This window comes from Apaloderma vittatum, unplaced genomic scaffold (genome assembly GCF_000703405.1).
Source record: "Apaloderma vittatum isolate BGI_N311 unplaced genomic scaffold, ASM70340v1 scaffold18117, whole genome shotgun sequence".
Lineage (NCBI taxonomy): Eukaryota > Metazoa > Chordata > Aves > Trogoniformes > Trogonidae > Apaloderma > Apaloderma vittatum.
The window spans coordinates 1-19,897 of record NW_009726899.1 but is presented as its reverse complement, the minus strand read 5'-3'; the positions used below and the strand labels follow the sequence as shown (position 1 = coordinate 19,897).

Sequence of the window (19,897 nt, the reverse complement as noted above, 5' to 3'; positions counted from 1 at the left end):
TATTAAGATTTTGGTACATTCATATCCTTTTCAAGTGGTTTGTCTAAAGCCGTAGTGAATGAGATGTTACTTAGTCTTTTAATCATTCTCTGACACATGTCCCAGGATCAATATGAACTATTGTGTTTTGTCCTTCTTCTCTTTGCCGTGTGTCTTCTGGTCTTTTTCTTATTCCCTTTCTACATTTGTGTTCATTGTTAAGATCACTGGATCTTTATATAGTAATATCAGAAGCCAAACAAGTCATCGTGCTTTACAATTTTTTCCTGTGTCTTCTTTTCTTCCCCCACCAATTTGTTCCCCTTTCTCTTATTATTCCTGCAATCATCATGTCTTTTTTCATCTCTTCCCCTCCTCCACATTTTTCATAAACTGCAGATATATTGCTCAAAATACTTTAGTTCTGTACCGACACTTTGTGTTAAAAATCAAATCTTTGATCCCAGGTTTGTGCTTGCACAAATAATTTGTGAAAATACAGTTTTGTTATTCCTTTTCTGATTCAGATCACAGTTGCAGAAGGATAGGTTGATAGAACAGTTTAGGTTTCTTGTTTAATTACACATTCTCAGTCCTATACATGCCTCACCTGTATTTTGTTTCTTGATCGCTACTGCATTACGCACTTGTAGTCATGTAGATGTTTTAAATTCAGGCTTCAAGTAGGTTGTGAGATTTCCACATTGCAAGTAGAAATTTGCAAAGCTCAATGATCATAATGGCTTATCTACTTGTCTTTTCCAGTGTATTAATAGTTGCTCTGATGCCAAATGCTGATTTGAGCAAGGAGGGAGTTAACTTCTGCAAGTCTGCTTACTTAAAGAACAACTACAAATGTTTGCACAATTGCATTTTACAAGAGTTTCACATAAGCAAACTGCAAGTAGTAGTAGCATTACATATAGGAATCCCAAGATCATGTAGCATAAAACCTAAAACAATTTTCATCAATGTTGGTCTAAGTCTGATAATTATAACGGTTGTTACATATTAGATGTCGTTATCAATGGTTGGCCCGCAAGTGACTTCAGAATCAATCATGACATTGCGTAGCCTGCTGTGTATTTCCTTGCTGCAGGTGTCACTGTAAATAATTATTTGTCAGTTATGTGACGTTTCTTAGCATGTCATGGAGTGCTACTAATTTACATGGAGTAATGGAAGAACATAGAACTGAGATGGTGAAGAGCTAGAGCGAAGTCAGAATGTTAAAAAACATTGCTTAAAATTGTGGGAGGGGATGTGCTAGTTATTTCTCCACTGAAAAAGAATAGTGAGGATGTGCAACTCAGAGGACGTTTAATCAAAAAAGGTTTTGAACGTCTGTGTCAAATACAGGCTTGTGAAACACTCCTATGATATTTTGTCTGTTTTTGAAATTACCTTTCTCTTCTGCTCTGTTGCTATACGAGTTGCATAGTGGGAAGCTAGATTATGAGTGAAGGATTTGAAATATGTTCACTGAACACAAAACCTGAAGAATCATTGAACATAATGCCACAGTTGACAGTTCAGAAGGCAGAAGTATTCACTGTTGCTTGATGGGGTTTTTTATTTTTTTTTTCTTTAATGTACACACGCAAAGAAAACTTCGTGAGGGGAACCTCACAGTACTTCCCACCCCCATAAACTCGGAGTTCTGTTTAGGAGCACCGTGTGAACCTGCGTTTTAGTTACAGAAGCTCTTCTCGGAATCGAGCTTTGTCGTCTTCACAGTTTTAGGTGGTGGTGCCATCATGTGGACGTTTTATGTGGGTTTCATTTCGGTGTTTGTATTTTCATTTCTAAGAAGAGTATTCTCAGTCCTGAGAGTCAAAGGCTGTAGATCCAGAACAGTTCTGTTAAAATCAGTTAAATTATTTATGACTTGGACCTGTTCTGGAAATCTTCTTAGATTTCTTTTTTTGAGAATATCATATGCCATCCCCTCCACAAATATTAGTATTACAAAAGCCATATGTAAAGCAAAGAGTAATAAAATACTATCTCCTTAAAATTTCCCTGTGCTCTCTCCTACTATGTGATAACTAGCTTTCAATATATGTATTATAATGATAAACACAAATGTTGAAACATGCCAAATTTTATGGTGAAACATAAGAAAAGTTGTGAGAATGTATTCTTCACTGTTTTGTATGCATGAAGTAGATCAGATTTGTCTAGATCATCCAAAACTAATGCTTTTTGTGTTATTCCACTAAATTAGAAATTACTACTTCAAATTTTCACAGTTTTATTCAGATCATCCAGGATCTTGTTGTTGTTTTTTTTTTAATGTCTTTTGGAATTTTTAATTTGTACTATGTGACTGTTCTCTTTTAGCGATAAGCAGTGATGGAGGAAGCTTTAACATATTCAGGGCTTTTCCCTGAGTATTAACAGAGCAGTGGACAGATAAATAGCTCCTGATAGTGGAAAGCTGCCAAAGCAGCATGTTATTTGATACTCTGTTAATGAGATTTTCTGCCTTACATTCCTTAACTCTTAATTTACATTATTCAGCATGCTTATCATGTGCACTATTTTGACCAACTGTGTATTTATGACCATGAGTAACCCTCCAGACTGGACAAAGAATGTAGAGTAAGTTAAATGGATTTTATTTGAGTAATATTCAGTAATCGGAAATAAACAGCTGTAAATTATTTTGTATTAGGATTGCATCTATTGGCAGCAGCTACTTTTCAACAGCTATTCTGGTGCTATTTTTTTCTGTGTAATATTACGTATATTTTTCAACACTTGTCTCATTACAAGTTGTTCAAGGTCCATCCTGTTTGCAGTACTGGATGGGGAATGTGAGAAGAGAAGCTAGTCTTATGACCATGCAAAAAAGTGGATTGTAAATATTTTCTGCTGTGTTCTGTATTACATCTGTGCAAGAATGTGGGGAAATACACTCTTCCATCTCTATTGCAGTAACTGTTATGGATAAAGGGATCATCTAATGCATGGCTATGTTCACAGTAGTGCAACTTTCCTTTACCAGAAACAGTCTGAGCGATGAAAAGCCTGTATGGAAAAAAAACCCCAAACTAATAAAGTGGTTCAGTGGTTGGCTAATCTTCCCACAGGAAGAGTAAAAGTCCGATATGATGTTAGCTACTTGGTGCCGATATACGCAATTGGTGGATATTTTGTGATAGTTAGGGCTCTTCATGGTGCTTCATTTTTACAGTTGCATTTTATGCTTCTGCTGCTTCTTAATTTCTAACTGCTTTGGATGATACATACCTGTTTAACCTTCAGTAATCAAAAGTGAAATCATAGGGCTATTTCAGTCAGTGGAGGCATTCTCGTTTTGAGTTCAGTATGAACATGTATGCATTCAGGATGTCTAGCATACAGTAAATATTTATGAGCAAAGACAACTAGCTTGAATATTTTTTCATGTCTTTATATTGTGCCATTTAGATACGCAATAGAAGTCCTTCTCGTCTGTTGAGTAAAGTTGTGCAGGAAAGAAATTTTTTGGTATTTGAACTGAAAAAATTCACATTGGAAATTGGCTTCAAGTTGGCTGAAGTCTGAAAACCAGTTCAAGCCTTTTAAGCCATTTAATTTGAATACTTTTCCAACAAAGATATAAATGAAACTAAATTTTAAGATTGCATCATGTGGAGATAGAAAATTGAAATCACTTGGAATGGCAGAATTAAATATTTTTACGTTCTGCATTTCTACCACATTTTTTAGTCAAAATGAGTAGCTGCATTTTATTGGCATTTGTAGATATTTTTGATTATTCTTGCAATGGATTTTGCATCTGAAAACACTTGTTTCGTTCCAATATTATGTCTGTCTTGCTGAAGGTGAAGTACTGCACACACCTACTCTTTAACAAAGTCAATGAGAAGTGATGATGGTTGGCACATTGCCACGTCATGGTACTGGCCAATATTTCAGCATGAAAACAAATTAAAGAAATTTTTAGAATTTTTAGTCTGGAAGCAGCTTCTGAAATCCTAACACATTCCATCTGGGCGTTTTGTTATAACTTGGATTCAGTTTGGACGTAAATACGAACCAATGAAGTAACTGGGAATTTTGCAACTGTCTCATTGGTATAGATTATAGAACTTGAACTTAAGCTATGGGTTGTCATTTAGTCTTTTAATCATAATTTGATTCCTCCTTCATTCTAGTACAATTTCTGCAGATGTTTAAAGTTGGTTGCAACTTCCATTAAATTCTTATGTCACCTATAGGGCAGAAAATTAGAATAAAGCAACTTGAGAGCATAATGTGTAAACATAACGCGTGTTCCTGTGAACTGTCTTGCATATTTTCCTCAGATACACATTCACCGGAATTTATACCTTTGAATCACTTATTAAAATTCTTGCAAGGGGCTTCTGTTTAGAAGATTTTACATTTCTTCGAGATCCATGGAATTGGCTAGATTTCACTGTCATTACATTTGCGTAAGTCTTTTACTTTATTTTTTTTTTTAAGCAAAAAAAAAAGTCTTGATAGCATTAAATTAGTGACTAAAAATTGCCTCGTATTTTGTCAGCCAGAACATTTGGAGCCTGGACTTCCTGTGGTTTCAATATGTTTCTTCTACTTCTTTTACACATTTTAGTATTTCTAACTAAGCATGTGCTGCAGAGGCCAGCATGGTGTGCCAGCCCGCTAGGATTGTGAATGCCATCAGCCTGAACTGTTCACATCCTCTCTCCTTTCTGCGTACCAGAAGTAAAGGAATCCTTTTGACTTCCTGCCATAAGCTGATCAGATTGGGTTTCAAACATCAAGCCCGTGTAGCTTATTTTGATGAAACTTAGTTTAATTTTATGATCAGAAGCATATTTATAACACAGCCAAAATACAGTGAACGGTGAAGAGGTCTTGATGAAAGACCCAAGCAAATAGGATAAGCTCTGCCTCAATTCTGAGTAACTGTGATTTAATCCTACAGGTATGTAACAGAATTTGTAAACCTAGGCAATGTTTCAGCTCTTCGAACTTTCAGAGTATTGAGAGCTTTGAAAACTATTTCTGTAATCCCAGGTAAGAAGTAGTTGGTGTAAGGTGTTAGGCCCCTCGTATCTCCAACTGTTATTTGTGTGCTGTCATTGTGTTTGTGTGTGAACTCCCCTATTACAGATATGTGACAGAGTTTGTGGACCTGGGCAATGTCTCAGCGTTGAGAACATTCAGAGTTCTCCGAGCTTTGAAAACAATATCAGTCATTCCAGGTGAGAGCTAGGTTAAACACTGAGGCTGACTTTTGTTCTACAAAGGCTGCACTCACATTTTTAAAGCATAAGCCTTGTTTGGTACATGTTGTCAACAAAATAAAAAAGCAGGAATCAAGACCTGTAATTTTATTTAAATTGATTCTTGCTTTTCTTATATTAGTTATTTTTTATTTTTGAAAAAAATCAGCCTTTGAGTTTAACAAATTCTTGCATGAGATATTTGCAGTAAGCAGCCTATGTGGTTTGCATCTTATGACATCAAGCTTTCCTTTATATGTTTTAAATATAAGTTAATTTTAAGCTTTCACACTGATGCAAATTTTATCATTTACTGCAGGCACTTGATATAGCAACTTAAATCAGTTCGAAGTCATGTACAAAAAATTAAACTCTAAAGGATAGCATGGGCTGTGCATGGGGTATTGTTTTAAAGATGTCTTTCTTCTCCAAACCATCACCCCTCTTATATTGTAAGAAGATTATTATGATATCATTCAGCTGTGAACTTGAAGTGTCTTTATAATGGGTTTACTGATGCAGAATGCTTTTCAAAAGGTTCATATAAGAAAGGTTTGGGCAAGAAGCATCAGCAAAAGCAAACAATGCTTTTCTGTGTAGGGTTGAGATACAGCATGAATAACAAAAATCACTTGTTTTGGCATAACCAGTGTGTTTGGTATTATCTATTTTTTATTTCTGTACACTATAAAATAAGCATAAACTTACAGCTTTTCATTCATCTTCACGAGTAATAAGGCTTTTCATGAAAATTATTGTGTCACAAATATTAGACTCATTTAGTTGTCATTTTGCATGAAATTTTTATCTTGTCAGGAGAAATCACATGATTTTTTAGTGTGTTTAGTATCTGTTTAACATCATAATAAGAATCTTTTCTCTTTGCAGGCTTGAAGACTATCGTGGGAGCCCTGATTCAGTCTGTGAAGAAGCTCTCGGATGTAATGATCCTGACTGTGTTTTGTCTGAGTGTATTTGCACTAATAGGGCTGCAGCTGTTCATGGGCAACTTGAGGAACAAATGCCTGCAGTGGCCTCCAGACAATTCTACTTTTGAAACAACTGTCATTTCCTACTTTAATAGCTCCATAGGTGAAAATGGTACATTTATTAATGCAACCATGACAACATTTAACTGGGATGAGTACATCGAAGACAGAAGTAAGAGTTAATTTATGATTTACTGCATTGATTTTCTGGATTATTATTTTTTAAACACAAAAGCATCAGTATCTTTCCATTGCATTTAAAATGGTGTAATCTGGCCAATAGATGTAAAAGTACACATTTTGTGCAGTAAATAAAAGAACAGTCATAATGTACTCTTAACATTCTAATAGGATTTTATGGGGTACCAAAATATCATTTTACCTTTTTCTGAATATGACTTTTAGAGTAAGTCCACACTGTGGCACAAAGCAGAAGTTTCCATGCTAGCTTCAAGCCTACTGAAATAGTGTGAGAGTCCTAATGTGGGATCTGAAATTGTGTAGCTATATGACTGCAAGATAATGCCCAGTATCTTAAATCCACATGTGAATGTCAGTTAGCTCATGAATCCTGCCACAGCATTGCAAATGCGGCTGCCTTGTTTCTTCTGGAACTTGGTGCGTGTCTCCACACCAATACTGTTTGAAATCTAGGTAGAGCAACTGTGAACATATCTATAGTAGATTGCTATTTCATCATGGTAAATAGCTTCAGTCTCACCTATTTACTATTCTATCCCTCGTTTATTTTAAGGTATTTAGTGGTTTAACTTTGTAATTGGGCATAATCTTAGGCGATTTTTTATGAAGTCTGTATAAATGTTTTAACTGATGCCTGTATCACTGAGCGCTGGGAAACTGTCGTTTAACAGCTAAATGCTTTTGGACTCAAGTCTCATTGCCTTATAATCTTTTAATATACTTATCGTCTCAGCATGCTTGTAGTATGATAAAAATGTAATCTTGGAGAAGATTTGGGATGATAACCTATTCTTAAAATCATCTGAAGAACAAATTCCATTCCCCTTTAGCTGCTTCTGGTACGAACATGGCACAAATAGAAAGTTTCTTCTAAATATCTGACCTAAATTTTCCTAATTTCATATTGAATACATTACTACTTCTCCCATGGATTTAGAAATAAGATAATCGTAGACTACTTTATATTAGTCTTTATGATATTTTAAACCTGTTATCTTCTTTATTTCTGGTCTTTTCTAAACCAGGCAATCCTATTTTCTGTTTTGCATTTTCTATACCTATTTTCGCTTTTTTTCTTTTCTTTTTTGGACTCTTTCAGATTAGTCTGGGTTAGTCTGGGATTTTTTTCTTTGTTTGGTTGAGGGGTTTTTGTGGTTTTTTTTTGGTTAAGGTTTTTGTTCTTTGAGGTTTTTGTTTGTTTGTTTTTAGACAAGATGCTCAAACCTGGTACTTACTCCTCTAATAACACTACAAATCAGAAGTAATTCCCTCGTGTGCCATATATGCAACATTCCTATTAACACATCTCAAGATTACATAATTTTTATATCAGCACCATATCACCGATTCCCAGTGATTTTGCCTTGTCAGCTGTAACATTTTCCACTGGTCTCTTTTGAAATAAATCCAATTGCTTTTGGATCAGCTTGTCAGTTTGTAAAGGTCATTCTAAATTTCAATCATCTCTCCTAGCTTGATGTCTTCAGAATATTTGATGCATTCTTTCTATTATTTTAAGTCCTGAGTTGGTAATGAAACTTGCTGTGCAAACCGTGTATAGCACAGATCCCTGGAGGATCTTCAGAAAGATGCCCTTTTGCATTGACATTGCCCACTGGCAGCTGTTCTCAGAGCCTTTTTTCAAATATTTTGTTATGATTCCAGCCAGAACATATCTCCTTTATTTGCTTATGAAAGTGTCACGTAGGACTTGTACCCGTGACTGTTGTCCTGTTATTAAGTTGGCAGGACACAGGAATAGTTTCATATATGGCATGATTTTTTTATATGATATTGTCTATTTTTATTACTTAATCACTATAACCTTTGTATTGAAAAATGTTTTCCAAAATAGTGGGCCAAGAGTTGAGCTGTCTGAATGGTTTGACTGGATCCTCTGCTTACCAGAGGAGGAGCTGTGTCACATTAGAATGTTAATTGGGCTCACAGACAGTTTCAAAAATCCATCTTGGAGCCTATCTGTATCTTTAAACTTTTTAAGCTTTTTAAGTAGGGTTAGATCTCTCAAAGGCCATGATTATGTGGGCACTGGAATGTCTGCAAATGCACTGTTTTCTTATCTAATATCTGAGCACAGATTGCAGATGCATAAATTATGCACAAGTTTTGTGCTGTCTCTGTTGTGTGCTGGTGGTGACAGAGCAGCAGCAGTCGATAGGAACTGGTTGCAGTTCCCTGCTTGTCTCTTTAGCATCAGCCCGTGGTTAGTTCACGCCAGCTAAGTGAGTCCATGCCAGCTGGCAGTGAATCTCAAGAAACCATCTGCTTCCTGGGAACAGCCAGAACACACCTATTTTTGGCAACTTTAGCTTAATACGCCACCTGACCCAAAAATCTCCACTGGAGATTTTAATTTTCCCCTAAGAATCCCAAACTAGGAATTGATGGCAAATTGGTTTTCCCTTTCTGCCTCAAAGAGGAACAAAGAAACGAATGTGCTGTGGGCTTTTAAGACTTCCTGCTCTTTAATTTATATTTCACCTCATTTTAATAGTTAGCCTATCAGCAAAATAGATCTAGATACTTCAACTGCATTCCTTTGCTATAGAATTTTGTATAGTAATTTTTTGTTATGTATAATAAAAGCTTGGTTTCTCCCTTTACTGCTCAAGTCAAGATCCAGTTAGCAATTTCTTGTGCAAGATATGTTTTCATGCTGAAAAAAAATAAGTACTTTTTCAAATAATATTTGGATAAAATAGTATGTAATGAATAATTATAAATTAAAACCACTAAATGGTATATATCAAAATGCATGAGCAAAGGCAGGGAATCACCCTCATCCTTTGTCTTGTTTTTCTGGTACTTGTTCACTCATTTGCTGACATACGCAATTTGGTGTTCCACCCATTTTATCTTATTCATTTGGGTAGATTATTGAGAATTAACTGTACAGCTACCCCTTCATTTTCCAGAGAAAGGCCAACTTCAAGGCTCTACAGAAGTAATTTTCCTGTCAAAACAGTACTTTCCGTGCTTTTTTCATTCTTAATCATTATATATTGCAGTTAAACTGTTAGCTCTGGTTATTTCTTTAAACTGTAAATATCTATATCATTGCTCAATTTCATTAGGTATAAATAATGTCTTTCTCATCACCTTTTATTTATTTTATTTTTTTTTAAAAAAACAGGTCATTTCTACTTCTTGGAAGGGCAAAACGATGCTCTGCTGTGTGGCAATAGCTCAGATGCAGGGTAAGAAAGTGGTCTTAATTTTTCATTATATATCAAGAAAAAATAGCTACTTAGAATCAGGTGGTCAACTTCAGTATCAGCTGTACTGTAGAGTTGCACGTTACTGATGTTTTGCAACTGAAGCTATACTTAAATCTAACCATCTATGTGATTTGAGTTTACACAGGCTCTTTCATCAGCACTTTAGGCTAATTTTGTAAAGGTAACCCCTCAAATACTATGTGTGTAAATGTTGCTGCCAGCTTGTGACAGCTGTTTGTTACCAGCCATGCTAATTGACATTTTTCTCTTGTCCTAGTGGAGATGTGTTGATATGACAAATTGTGGGGAAGGGTAAATTATTATCAGTTATATTATTGAAGCATTGAAATATCTTTAGGAAATGGAATTAAAAATTGAAAACCAATAAGATAAATGTTTTTATCTTAGGCATGTAGAATAAAATTTTACTTGTTCATTATTTCATTAGCAACTGGTACTCCTGAACAATTTTGTGATTTACTATAGCATATCATAATTTAGAGTAGTTGTTAAAAATAGCATTTCCTCTTCTTTTGTAGTCAATGTCCAGAAGGATATATATGTGTGAAAGCTGGTAGAAACCCCAACTATGGCTACACAAGTTTTGATACATTCAGTTGGGCATTCTTGTCACTGTTTCGATTGATGACTCAGGACTTTTGGGAGAATCTTTACCAGCTGGTGAGGACTTATTAAAATAAACAGCACCATCACCAATACCATTATTACATAGTACTTGCATAGTTATTTTCATTCACTTGTCCTTAAGGCCTTTGGGAAAGAGATCATCATCTATTTCATATATGTAAAAACAATAAGGCCCTTGTTCATGATTTAGGTTCCCGTGTGCTACTCAAATACATAACAAGAAATAGCTGCTATTTTATGAAAATAGTTAAGCATTATTGTTTCTTTTCACAAATGAGTAAATAAACTTCTTACCCAAACATGCTCTAAGTAGATGCAAGTTAAATTGATTTGCAGTCTAGTGCAATTAATGTTGTCTTTGAAAAGGTTACATCTTGCCCCTGAACTACACGTATCTTTAACCTGAAGGACGGTGATGTTGTGTACATAACATTTTGTGTACTGCAGTGTCTTGGTGGCGTGGTAGTTTGGGTCCCCATGTGTCGCCTGATCTAGTTGAGAGGCGTCCCTGCCCAGGACAGGGAGGCTGGATTAAAATGATCTCCAAGGTCCCTTCCAGCCTAGGCCATTCTATGATACATGATACAAGAAGGTAAGATAGTGGTTAGTGGCCCCATTACTGTTCGATTTAAAGGCTCTAATATAGACATACAGTGGGGACAGCAACTGCTACTACAGTTTCTCATTGGTATAATTTCTGAAGTATTCAAGCTATGGAATCTTACTTGCCTTGGCCATAGTAGACATACTGCATGTACCCAGGATATAATGCTATTTCTACACGGAAAAAGTACCCAAATCATCTTGGGCTAACACAAAGCAATCTCCTAATGTATTTCTAGATTATAACACGGATGTTGCCAACAGTATTTAAAAGTCTGCTAAAAATGTGTATTATCTTTTTTTTCTCCAGACACTGCGGGCTGCTGGGAAAACATACATGATATTTTTTGTTTTGGTAATTTTCCTGGGCTCTTTCTACCTGATTAACTTGATCCTGGCTGTGGTTGCCATGGCCTATGAAGAACAGAATCAAGCAACCATGGAAGAAGCAGAACAGAAAGAAGCAGAATTTCAGCAAATGCTGGAACAACTGAAAAAACAACAGGAAGAAGCTCAGGTATCCCATCCCTGTAAAATAAAATTCTTTCTTCCATTCACGATTGTGATCAGATGCTTTATATACACATATAAGAATGCTTTTACTCCTGTACTTCTAACAATATATTACCTTCAGTCTTATAATAAATATCAACCCCTTTGTTTTGCAAAGAGTTGTTTACATTTTCCATTGCACTTTTTTGCTGGCTCGAGTGAACCTGTTAATTTGGGACAAAACCAATACCCAATAAACTAAAATACTACATTTTCAAGTTAGAGATGGAAATTAACTTTTTCACTGAGCACTTGTTCAAGTTGCTCAGAGTGCTTGTGGAATCACCATCCTTGGAGATAATGAAAAGCCGTCTGGACATGGTCCTGGACAACTTATTTTAGGTGACCCTGTCTGTGCCAGGCAGTTGGATGTGATGACCTCAAGAGGTTCCTGTCCAACCTCAACCATTCTGTGAAATTAAGATGGAGTTGTGAGGAGAAAAAACACCAGCATTTCTTCTTATTTAAGTAGCAGAAGCAAAACTACTATAGGTGCTGTTGGAGAAATATTTTGCTTCAGCAACCCTTGGCCTTTTCTACCCCTTCCCCAGCTCTCACAATAGAAAGCCATACTGTTGCAGTTTTAAAGAAATAATGGAGAAACTGGAGGAGGCAGTTTTGTGGTAAAGACATCATGATTACATGAGCTTTGAAATTCTCTTTAATTTTTGAAGACCCAAAAATCTTTAATAGGATTATTGATAATGTGTGCTTGGCATGTGGCCACATGAAGCAGAAGTTGAACTATGTTTTCAATGTAAGCACATGCCTAAAGTCAGCAATGGAGGCTTTTAGTTAGTTTGGTAGAGGTTTTTCACCACAATTTGTAAATAAATAAATGCTCCACAAATGTTTGAAACTTCAGACAGCAACAGGTCTCTAATAGCCTGCAGTTTAATGGAAATCTCTGATTTGCAAAACTGAAATAAAAAAAATGTTACGCCAGATCGAATAGACTAGAGAGTATTCAAAATCCAGCAAAATGGTATAAAAAAGTTTGCTTCAGGTTAACAGGGATCTTTCCCGTTGTTTGAGCCTTGATTCCTTACTTTTACATAGTATTTCAGGTGAAAAATTGATTGCAACATATTGCTCCAATCGAAAACAGATGCTCTTGGTTCTCTGACAGCACAGTTTTCCCTTGGGCTGCTCTAACTCCTGGTTTATGGAGCCGTGGCAAATTATGGTTCCCGTGGTGTTTCGCACATTATACTTCTTATGCTGGGTTCAGTGAAGTGAGATCACTGTCTTTATTTCTTAAGCATTATTTTTTTTAAGAATGGCAATAAATTAAAAATGGTGAGTGGTGTGTGTTTGCATAAATGTTGTAAATTGCATATGTGCTTGTACGTGTAGGCAGCAGCAGCAGCTGCAGCAGCTGACTCAAGAGATTATAGTGGAGTAGGTGGAATAGGTGGATTCTCCGAAAGTTCTTCTGAGGCATCAAAACTGAGCTCCAAGAGTGCTAAAGAGAGGAGGAATAGAAGAAAGAAAAAAAAGCAAAAAGAGCAATCTGAAGGCGAGGAGAAGGATGGAGAAGAATTTCACAAATCTGAATCAGAGGACAGCATCAAAAGGAAAGGTTTCCGATTTTCCATTGAGGGGAATAGACTGACATACGAAAAGAGATTCTCTTCCCCACACCAGGTACCATAGTATTATTACCTCTTAAACAACTTTGTTGTGTATGCATCGTATAAACAAACCCCTGTAAAGTAGTTTGGTCAATCCTTGTAAAAAATATCACAGATTCATTATATCTTAAATCAAAGTATGACCAAGTTAATACTTGCAGCCAAAGATGAAACTAAGAATTTGAGAGATTTTGGTTTTATTCTAAATATATGTGTAGAAAATCAAAAAAATGTGTATTAATTGAAATCAGGTGTATTTCAAGTTTCCTAATGGAAATGGACCTATCTCCCCATCAAGATGGTTGTATTGAGCCTGATCCGTGGCTCAAAATTTCGTGCACGCATACAAAGGAATTTCACATTTTAAATGAGAAAAGTACTAAAATTTGGGATGCAAAAAAACCTCAGTAGAAATTGCGTAAATATTCATGTGAAATTGGACAAATTCAGTGATGTGAGACCATTAATTGATGTGAGACCATTAATTGTGTTCTTTTAAAAAAACATGGAAATGTGTAGCAATATGTCCTTGCATGTGTTCTCTTACATTGATACACCAGTGACTCAGTGCCATCTGCATCTCCCATCCAGATGTTTATTTCATTTGATACTTTTGTTATGTCGTCCCTTCTGCAGTTCTCAGAACTTCTCTTCATTTTTGCACCTGACTCTTCCCTTAGCACTTCAAGTCCAGATCTCACTTCCATTCTGTCCCTTTTCTGCCCCTTTGTCTACCTCAATATGCTTCTTCCTTCTATCCCAACCTTCTCGATTCTCCCTGATCTTTGACTTGTTTTCTCCCTGATTTTAGTCACTGTTGTTAAACTCATTCCTTCCTTTGAATCCTCTTCTATTACTGTCTCTGGAAAGCCTGTTTCATTCCTAAATAGATCACGAGCATTCATATTCTCTTCATGTATTTCTTTCTTCAGCTCCCATTCTCAAAGAAGCTCAGACCTCTTCATCCAATATTTTCTTACTAAGGACTGTCCTCCTTAGATCAGACTGTGGTGGGAATATGCTTCTAGCTTCCTATTTCTGCCAAGTTAACTCCTCCTTCCACTTACTTCCTAATGTACTTCCTTTTTTAACAATACTGCATCCCCCCGCCCCCCCCGTCTGCCACCTTTTATGTTGTTAACTAACTAATCTACGTAAGACTTCATTCTGAATTTAGTTAGTTCATGATTCATTCTGTTCCTTATACAAATTTTCACACCTATATCCATTGACTTCAACTTTACGTTGAAGATCCAGATGATCCCTTAGGTGCATATTCTTGCTTGTGTCTTCATTCAAAATGCAGCCTTGTTCAACTGCAACTCAATTCATCCATCTTGTAAGAAATGAAGCACTCCTCATACAACTTGCTGCTTTTACCTTTTCATCTCCAAGTTCATTTACAGCTGGATACTCTGACACTATAGTAATCCCCTCCCCTCTGGTTTTCCAACCCTAGTTCCCCTGCACTCCGAGTTCTAGCTGCTAAACAGAAATTGTACTCACCAGTTCTTAATAATATTTTCTTGGATAAAACTCAGGTTTCTATCTCATCTTTGACATTTTCCTAGACATTTCACATGCCTTCAGCGTAGCTGACCATTATGTTCTCCTTGAAAACTTGCTCTTCCTAACATTCATGATTTCATTTCCTCTCAATTCTCCTGGTTTAGTTGTGCTCTAGAAGATCATTCTAGACTTTTGACAGTTTTTTAAGGGATTTCCATGAGGCCTTTTCCTAGTTCCCTTCTCTTTCTTTTTCTTTCTTTCTTTTATTTTTTTTTAAACTCAACTCTGGACCCACAATTGTGAATAATTTTTTAACTTGGTCCTTTTTCCATGTCCCAGATACTGCTGTGTTCATTAAGAATGTTGCTGCAAAGAGCACTACGCTGTCTCATTGCTTTTACCTAATCTACTACTAAACATATCTACCTAAAGATATTTTTTAATATCATAAAACATAACTATGCCTAAAGTTCCTCCCAACCCACCTTGTCCAATTAAGTGTAAACCAGTCAAGTCCCAGCTTTGACTGACCCTTGCCAGCATCCATAACTTCCTGTTAAATTTTCAAACTAGTTTCTTTGAGCTCTTTCTGATATGCTGCCCCTCATGCTAGGGAGAAGCTCCCGTGAGTTTCCACTGAACACTTCATTGCTTTCCTCAAATCCCTCTTTAAAACTCTCTTTTACCATGCTGCCTACAGAAAGCTTGACAGGGAAGTGACTTCAGGTGAGCTAAGACCACTGTTTATCATACCCATCAATTTTGCCTCCTTGTATTCCCTCTCTTTTTGTATTCATCTGTTGTGTTAGCTTAGATGATAAGTTCTTCGCAGAGTGCCTTTTTGTTCTGCATTTTGCAGTACTTAGAACAATGGGGCTCAGGTCCATAAAGACAAGTTGCAGAAGAGAAACACAGACACTGCTTTGTTATGTATCATTTCTGCTGCTCGTAGAAGTCTTAGGTGAAATCAGGTGCTAATGGTAATCACCAATATGAATTAAAGTTTAGAACACGAATAATTATTTGCAGGATCAGAGCATTACTTTGACTCTAATCCTGAAAAGATTCTCCCATAGCAGAACATTTACTCACATGAGTAAATGGATGAACATTAGTGTGACTGCTCCTACAAAATTACAGGCATATCTTTGCATAGTCAAGGTAGCTAAAGTCTCAACAAGGAAATAAAAACCTACTTGACTAGCATCTGAAAAAAAAATGTATGTTTTTTAAGATAGGAGGCATTTGGGAGCTACTTTCTGTGCAGACTGAGATGCAGGAAATTTGCCTAAACTTTTATTTACTCAGCCTGTCAGACTAATGCCAACCTGGAGTAAATAGTATATACATGTGCTTACTCAGTTTATGAACAGTTGGTAATAAAACAGGCAGAATAGCAGAGGAAACAGTTCTGTCAGCAGTTTCTTTTACTCCAATTAAACCAACTGAGTTCGTATATCCCAAGTAGTAAAATAACTAGTCTTTGTCTGTCACTTATGTGCTCTTTGTTTACTACCCAAAAGGGCGTGTATTGCGGGGGGGGCTGTGCCAGTTCGTTTCTTTGTAGATGACCTTACCCTTTAAGACATGTTAACTCTGTGGTTTTTTCCTCTGTACGAAAACATTGTATTTAAAAGGATTTTCATCTGATCATCACTGTTTTTATTTGCCTACAGTCTTTGCTGAGCATTCGCGGCTCCCTGTTTTCCCCAAGGCGCAACAGCAGAACAAGCCTTTTCAGCTTCAGAGGTCGAGCAAAGGATGTAGGATCAGAAAATGACTTTGCCGATGACGAGCACAGCACTTTTGAAGACAACGAGAGCAGAAGAGATTCTCTTTTTGTTCCTCATAGACACGGTGAACGGCGCAACAGTAACATTAGTCAGGCCAGTAGGTCATCCAGGACAGTACCTCCACTTCCAGCAAACGGGAAGATGCACAGCACCGTGGATTGCAATGGAGTAGTTTCTCTAGTCGGTGGGCCACCAGCTTTGATGTCACCTACTGGACAGCTTCTGCCAGAGGTGATGATTGATAAAGCAGCCACTGCTAGCAATGTAAGGAAGTCTGCAATAGCTCAGGCATGATGTCCTCTCCGTGTGTGATCAGCTACTGTTTCTGCCAAATTTAGTCACTTGGGAATGATTCCCTTTCTGGCCAAGCTGTGTATGCTCCTTTCATATATTCCAGCTATGAGCTTAAGTAGAAACTGAAATTATCAAGCTCTAATTAACATAGTATGTGAAAGTACATGCTAATTTACTGGGAATTAGTAACAGAGTAAACTATTGCATAAATGTATTATGTGTATTATTACACCATTGATTCATTATGGTGACTGAAGACTTAACTGGAAGATTCTGTATTCTTATATCAGATATCAAAATAAAACAAATCATAATTATATTTACTTAATGGAATATATTAAATGAGTATTTAACTCCCCGCTGACCACATAGGAAACTCTCCATCTAACACTGATAGTACAACTTACGTGGGTTGCGATAGTGTTCCTGTAACATAGTTAATTTTTCTAGAGTGTTTTTTTAGATGTCACATTATTAAATATGTTTTCTTTTGTTTGATAATATGATAATATGTGCTAGAAAATTGATAATTTATTCTAAATTGAGGGTTGTATTAAGAAAATACACTACCTCTTTGCGTTTTTACTACTAGCTGTGTGGGCTGTGCATTTTCATGTTTAGAAAAAGACTTCACTGCCTAATTAGATATTGACAGCAAAGCTCATTGATGAGCATTGTGGAACTTTTTATAGTCTAAAATGTGTTTTAATGTCTTATCCCTGTTTCAGCAAAATACCTAAAACATATTATTTAAGCACAAGAGCAGTCCCACTGATCAATTTGACTATTTGCTATATGCAAATAGCAGTGTGTTGAAAGTTATTTTAGAAGTATAATAATTTCAAGTCTTATTCTTATTAAATTAACGATCAATAGGCTATTTTATCAGTGTTTTACTTTCAGGGCACTACTACAGAAACTGACTTAAGAAAGAGACGATCTAGTTCTTACCATGTTCCTATGGACTACCTAACGGATCCCAGTGCGCGGCAAAGAGCGATGAGTATAGCCAGCATGCTGACAAACACAATGGAAGGTAGGTAACACAGAATTTTTGTGTGGTAATGCCTTCAAGTGCTATTAAATATCCACTACATTAAGTAGCAGTGGTATTTTAAAGCAGCTCACTCAGCCTAAAGGATACAGGCAACATGAGATTTTGTATATGGAGGTAGTTTGTGGGTTTTTTTAAAGATGGACGGATATATTTGATTTGTGGTAAAAACTTTTCTTAGATTACCGAAATGGCTATGCTTCTCACAGTACAAACCCCTTCTAAGAATTCAACAAGACACGCTGTTTCACAAAGAAGCATCATATTGTTCTTTCTGTAAGGCTAAATATAATTAATCTGAATCATGGAATTAAGCAACTACCCGTAAGAAAGGGCAAAACATTACTTTGAGGCTTAAATTACTATGCCCAAAATAGCAAACAGGAAGGTAATAATGATAGTTTTACACATGTGGAGCGTAATACTGTCTAAATAGTTGTATAACTTCAGGTTTGTTCTAAATTTTTGTTTTTCATGAGGAAGAATTTAAATATTTTTTCATTCTGTGTATAGAATCATAGAATAAACCATTTTGTTATTGGTTGGAAATACCCAGGTGATACTGGAACAGAAAAGTATGTTTACATTAATATTTTCGTCTTTCTCTCCAGAACTGGAAGAATCCAGACAGAAATGCCCCCCGTGCTGGTATAAATTTGCTAACACTTGCTTGATTTGGGACTGCTGTACTCCCTGGCTGAAAATCAAGCATATTGTAAATCTGATTGTGATGGACCCATTTGTCGATCTGGCCATTACTATCTGCATTGTCCTAAACACCCTGTTCATGGCCATGGAGCACTACCCAATGACAGAACAGTTTAGCGGTGTGCTTTCAGTAGGAAACCTTGTAAGTCTTTCTTAAATAATTTTTCATATGTACATATGTTGCATTATGGAAGAAAAGATAGGAAGATTTATTGAGTCAGTATGAATTTTGACTTTTAAAACCTTCAAGTTTTGTCATTGAAGCTGGTCAAATTGATGTATCTAATATTTTTTTCTTGCATGGACACTTAGAAATCTTAAGAACCTTCAGTTCCATTCACACAACTGTTCCACCCCTCATTAGCACCTCATGAGTTCCTCAGTGTTCAGGGAATTGTAGAGGGAAAAGACCCAGTAACACTGGCAGATGTGCTGAAACTCCGCAGGATATGGTGAACTGGCGTGACAGTGCCTTCTGCAGGTCATCCTGGAGAAGAATAGGTCTGCTAAATTTTCAGTACCATTCTTAATCTTAGTAATATCTATATCCCTAGAAGCAAAAAGATGTCCCAAGGGCAAAGATGAGATCTAAGGAGGAAAAACTGAGCATTAAAATCAAAAGAGATTCTGCATAGTGGTATTTATATATGCATATTACTAGGGTAGAAAAACCCCACATTTTTCTCAATTACCTCTTTTTCTTTGGAAACAATACATTGTAATGCATATGTAATCTTCAAAACTGAGTATAATTCCTAACCCTAATATATGGCAATATAGAGAAGCTATTCAGATTTATCATGGATTGCTTGCTGAAGATGTAACTTACCAGAAGTTGATGCTGTTAATTTGGGGGTTTAAATTTTTTCTCATTAAACTGGAGTAAGAAACTATTTTCCTTGCAGGTATTTACTGGAATTTTTACAGCAGAAATGTTTCTCAAGATAATTGCCATGGATCCTTATTATTATTTCCAAGAGGGATGGAATATTTTTGATGGTTTTATTGTAAGTCTTAGTTTAATGGAGCTTGGCCTTGCAAATGTAGAAGGATTATCAGTGCTTCGATCATTCCGATTGGTAAATATACTCAATACAATACATATCTTTGTTACATTTTTGTATTTGCGCATGTATGTTGTGGGGTTTTTGTTGGTACATTTTATTTTTGGCTAAGACAGAAGATCTTTTCATAAGATCTTAGAAAATACTAAATCCCATAAAAACTAGATGGCATGTATCTTTTACGTCAACTTAGGTTTACATACTGTCGTAGTAACGTCTATTTCTTCTTCAAGACATTGTCAACATCAATTCTGCTTTCGCAGTGAGTATGCTTTAAGGATTAACTTTTTTAATAATACTACCTCTTAGAGTCTTTTCCTCCCTGCATGAAGGAATAAAAAATGCAAGAGCCACAGGCCCTCACCACCTGTGACTGAAGGTTAGTAA

The 19,897-nt window shown here is 36.2% G+C and overlaps 1 protein-coding gene across 1 annotated transcript; it reads left to right on the top strand.

Moving 5' to 3' along the window:
• Positions 1–7: 7 nt before the first annotated feature.
• LOC104268003 (sodium channel protein type 2 subunit alpha-like) lies at positions 8–19,525 on the top strand (the record flags this gene model as incomplete). Its single annotated transcript, XM_009873476.1, has 13 exons — positions 8–21; positions 2,494–2,583; positions 4,296–4,424; positions 5,110–5,201; positions 6,111–6,383; positions 9,567–9,630; positions 10,191–10,332; positions 11,213–11,419; positions 12,811–13,101; positions 16,274–16,654; positions 17,588–17,720; positions 18,350–18,588; positions 19,352–19,525. Coding segments are annotated over 13 exons (2,229 nt in total), but the record flags the coding sequence as incomplete, so codon positions are not given.
• Between the last annotated feature and the right edge of the window lie 372 nt (positions 19,526–19,897).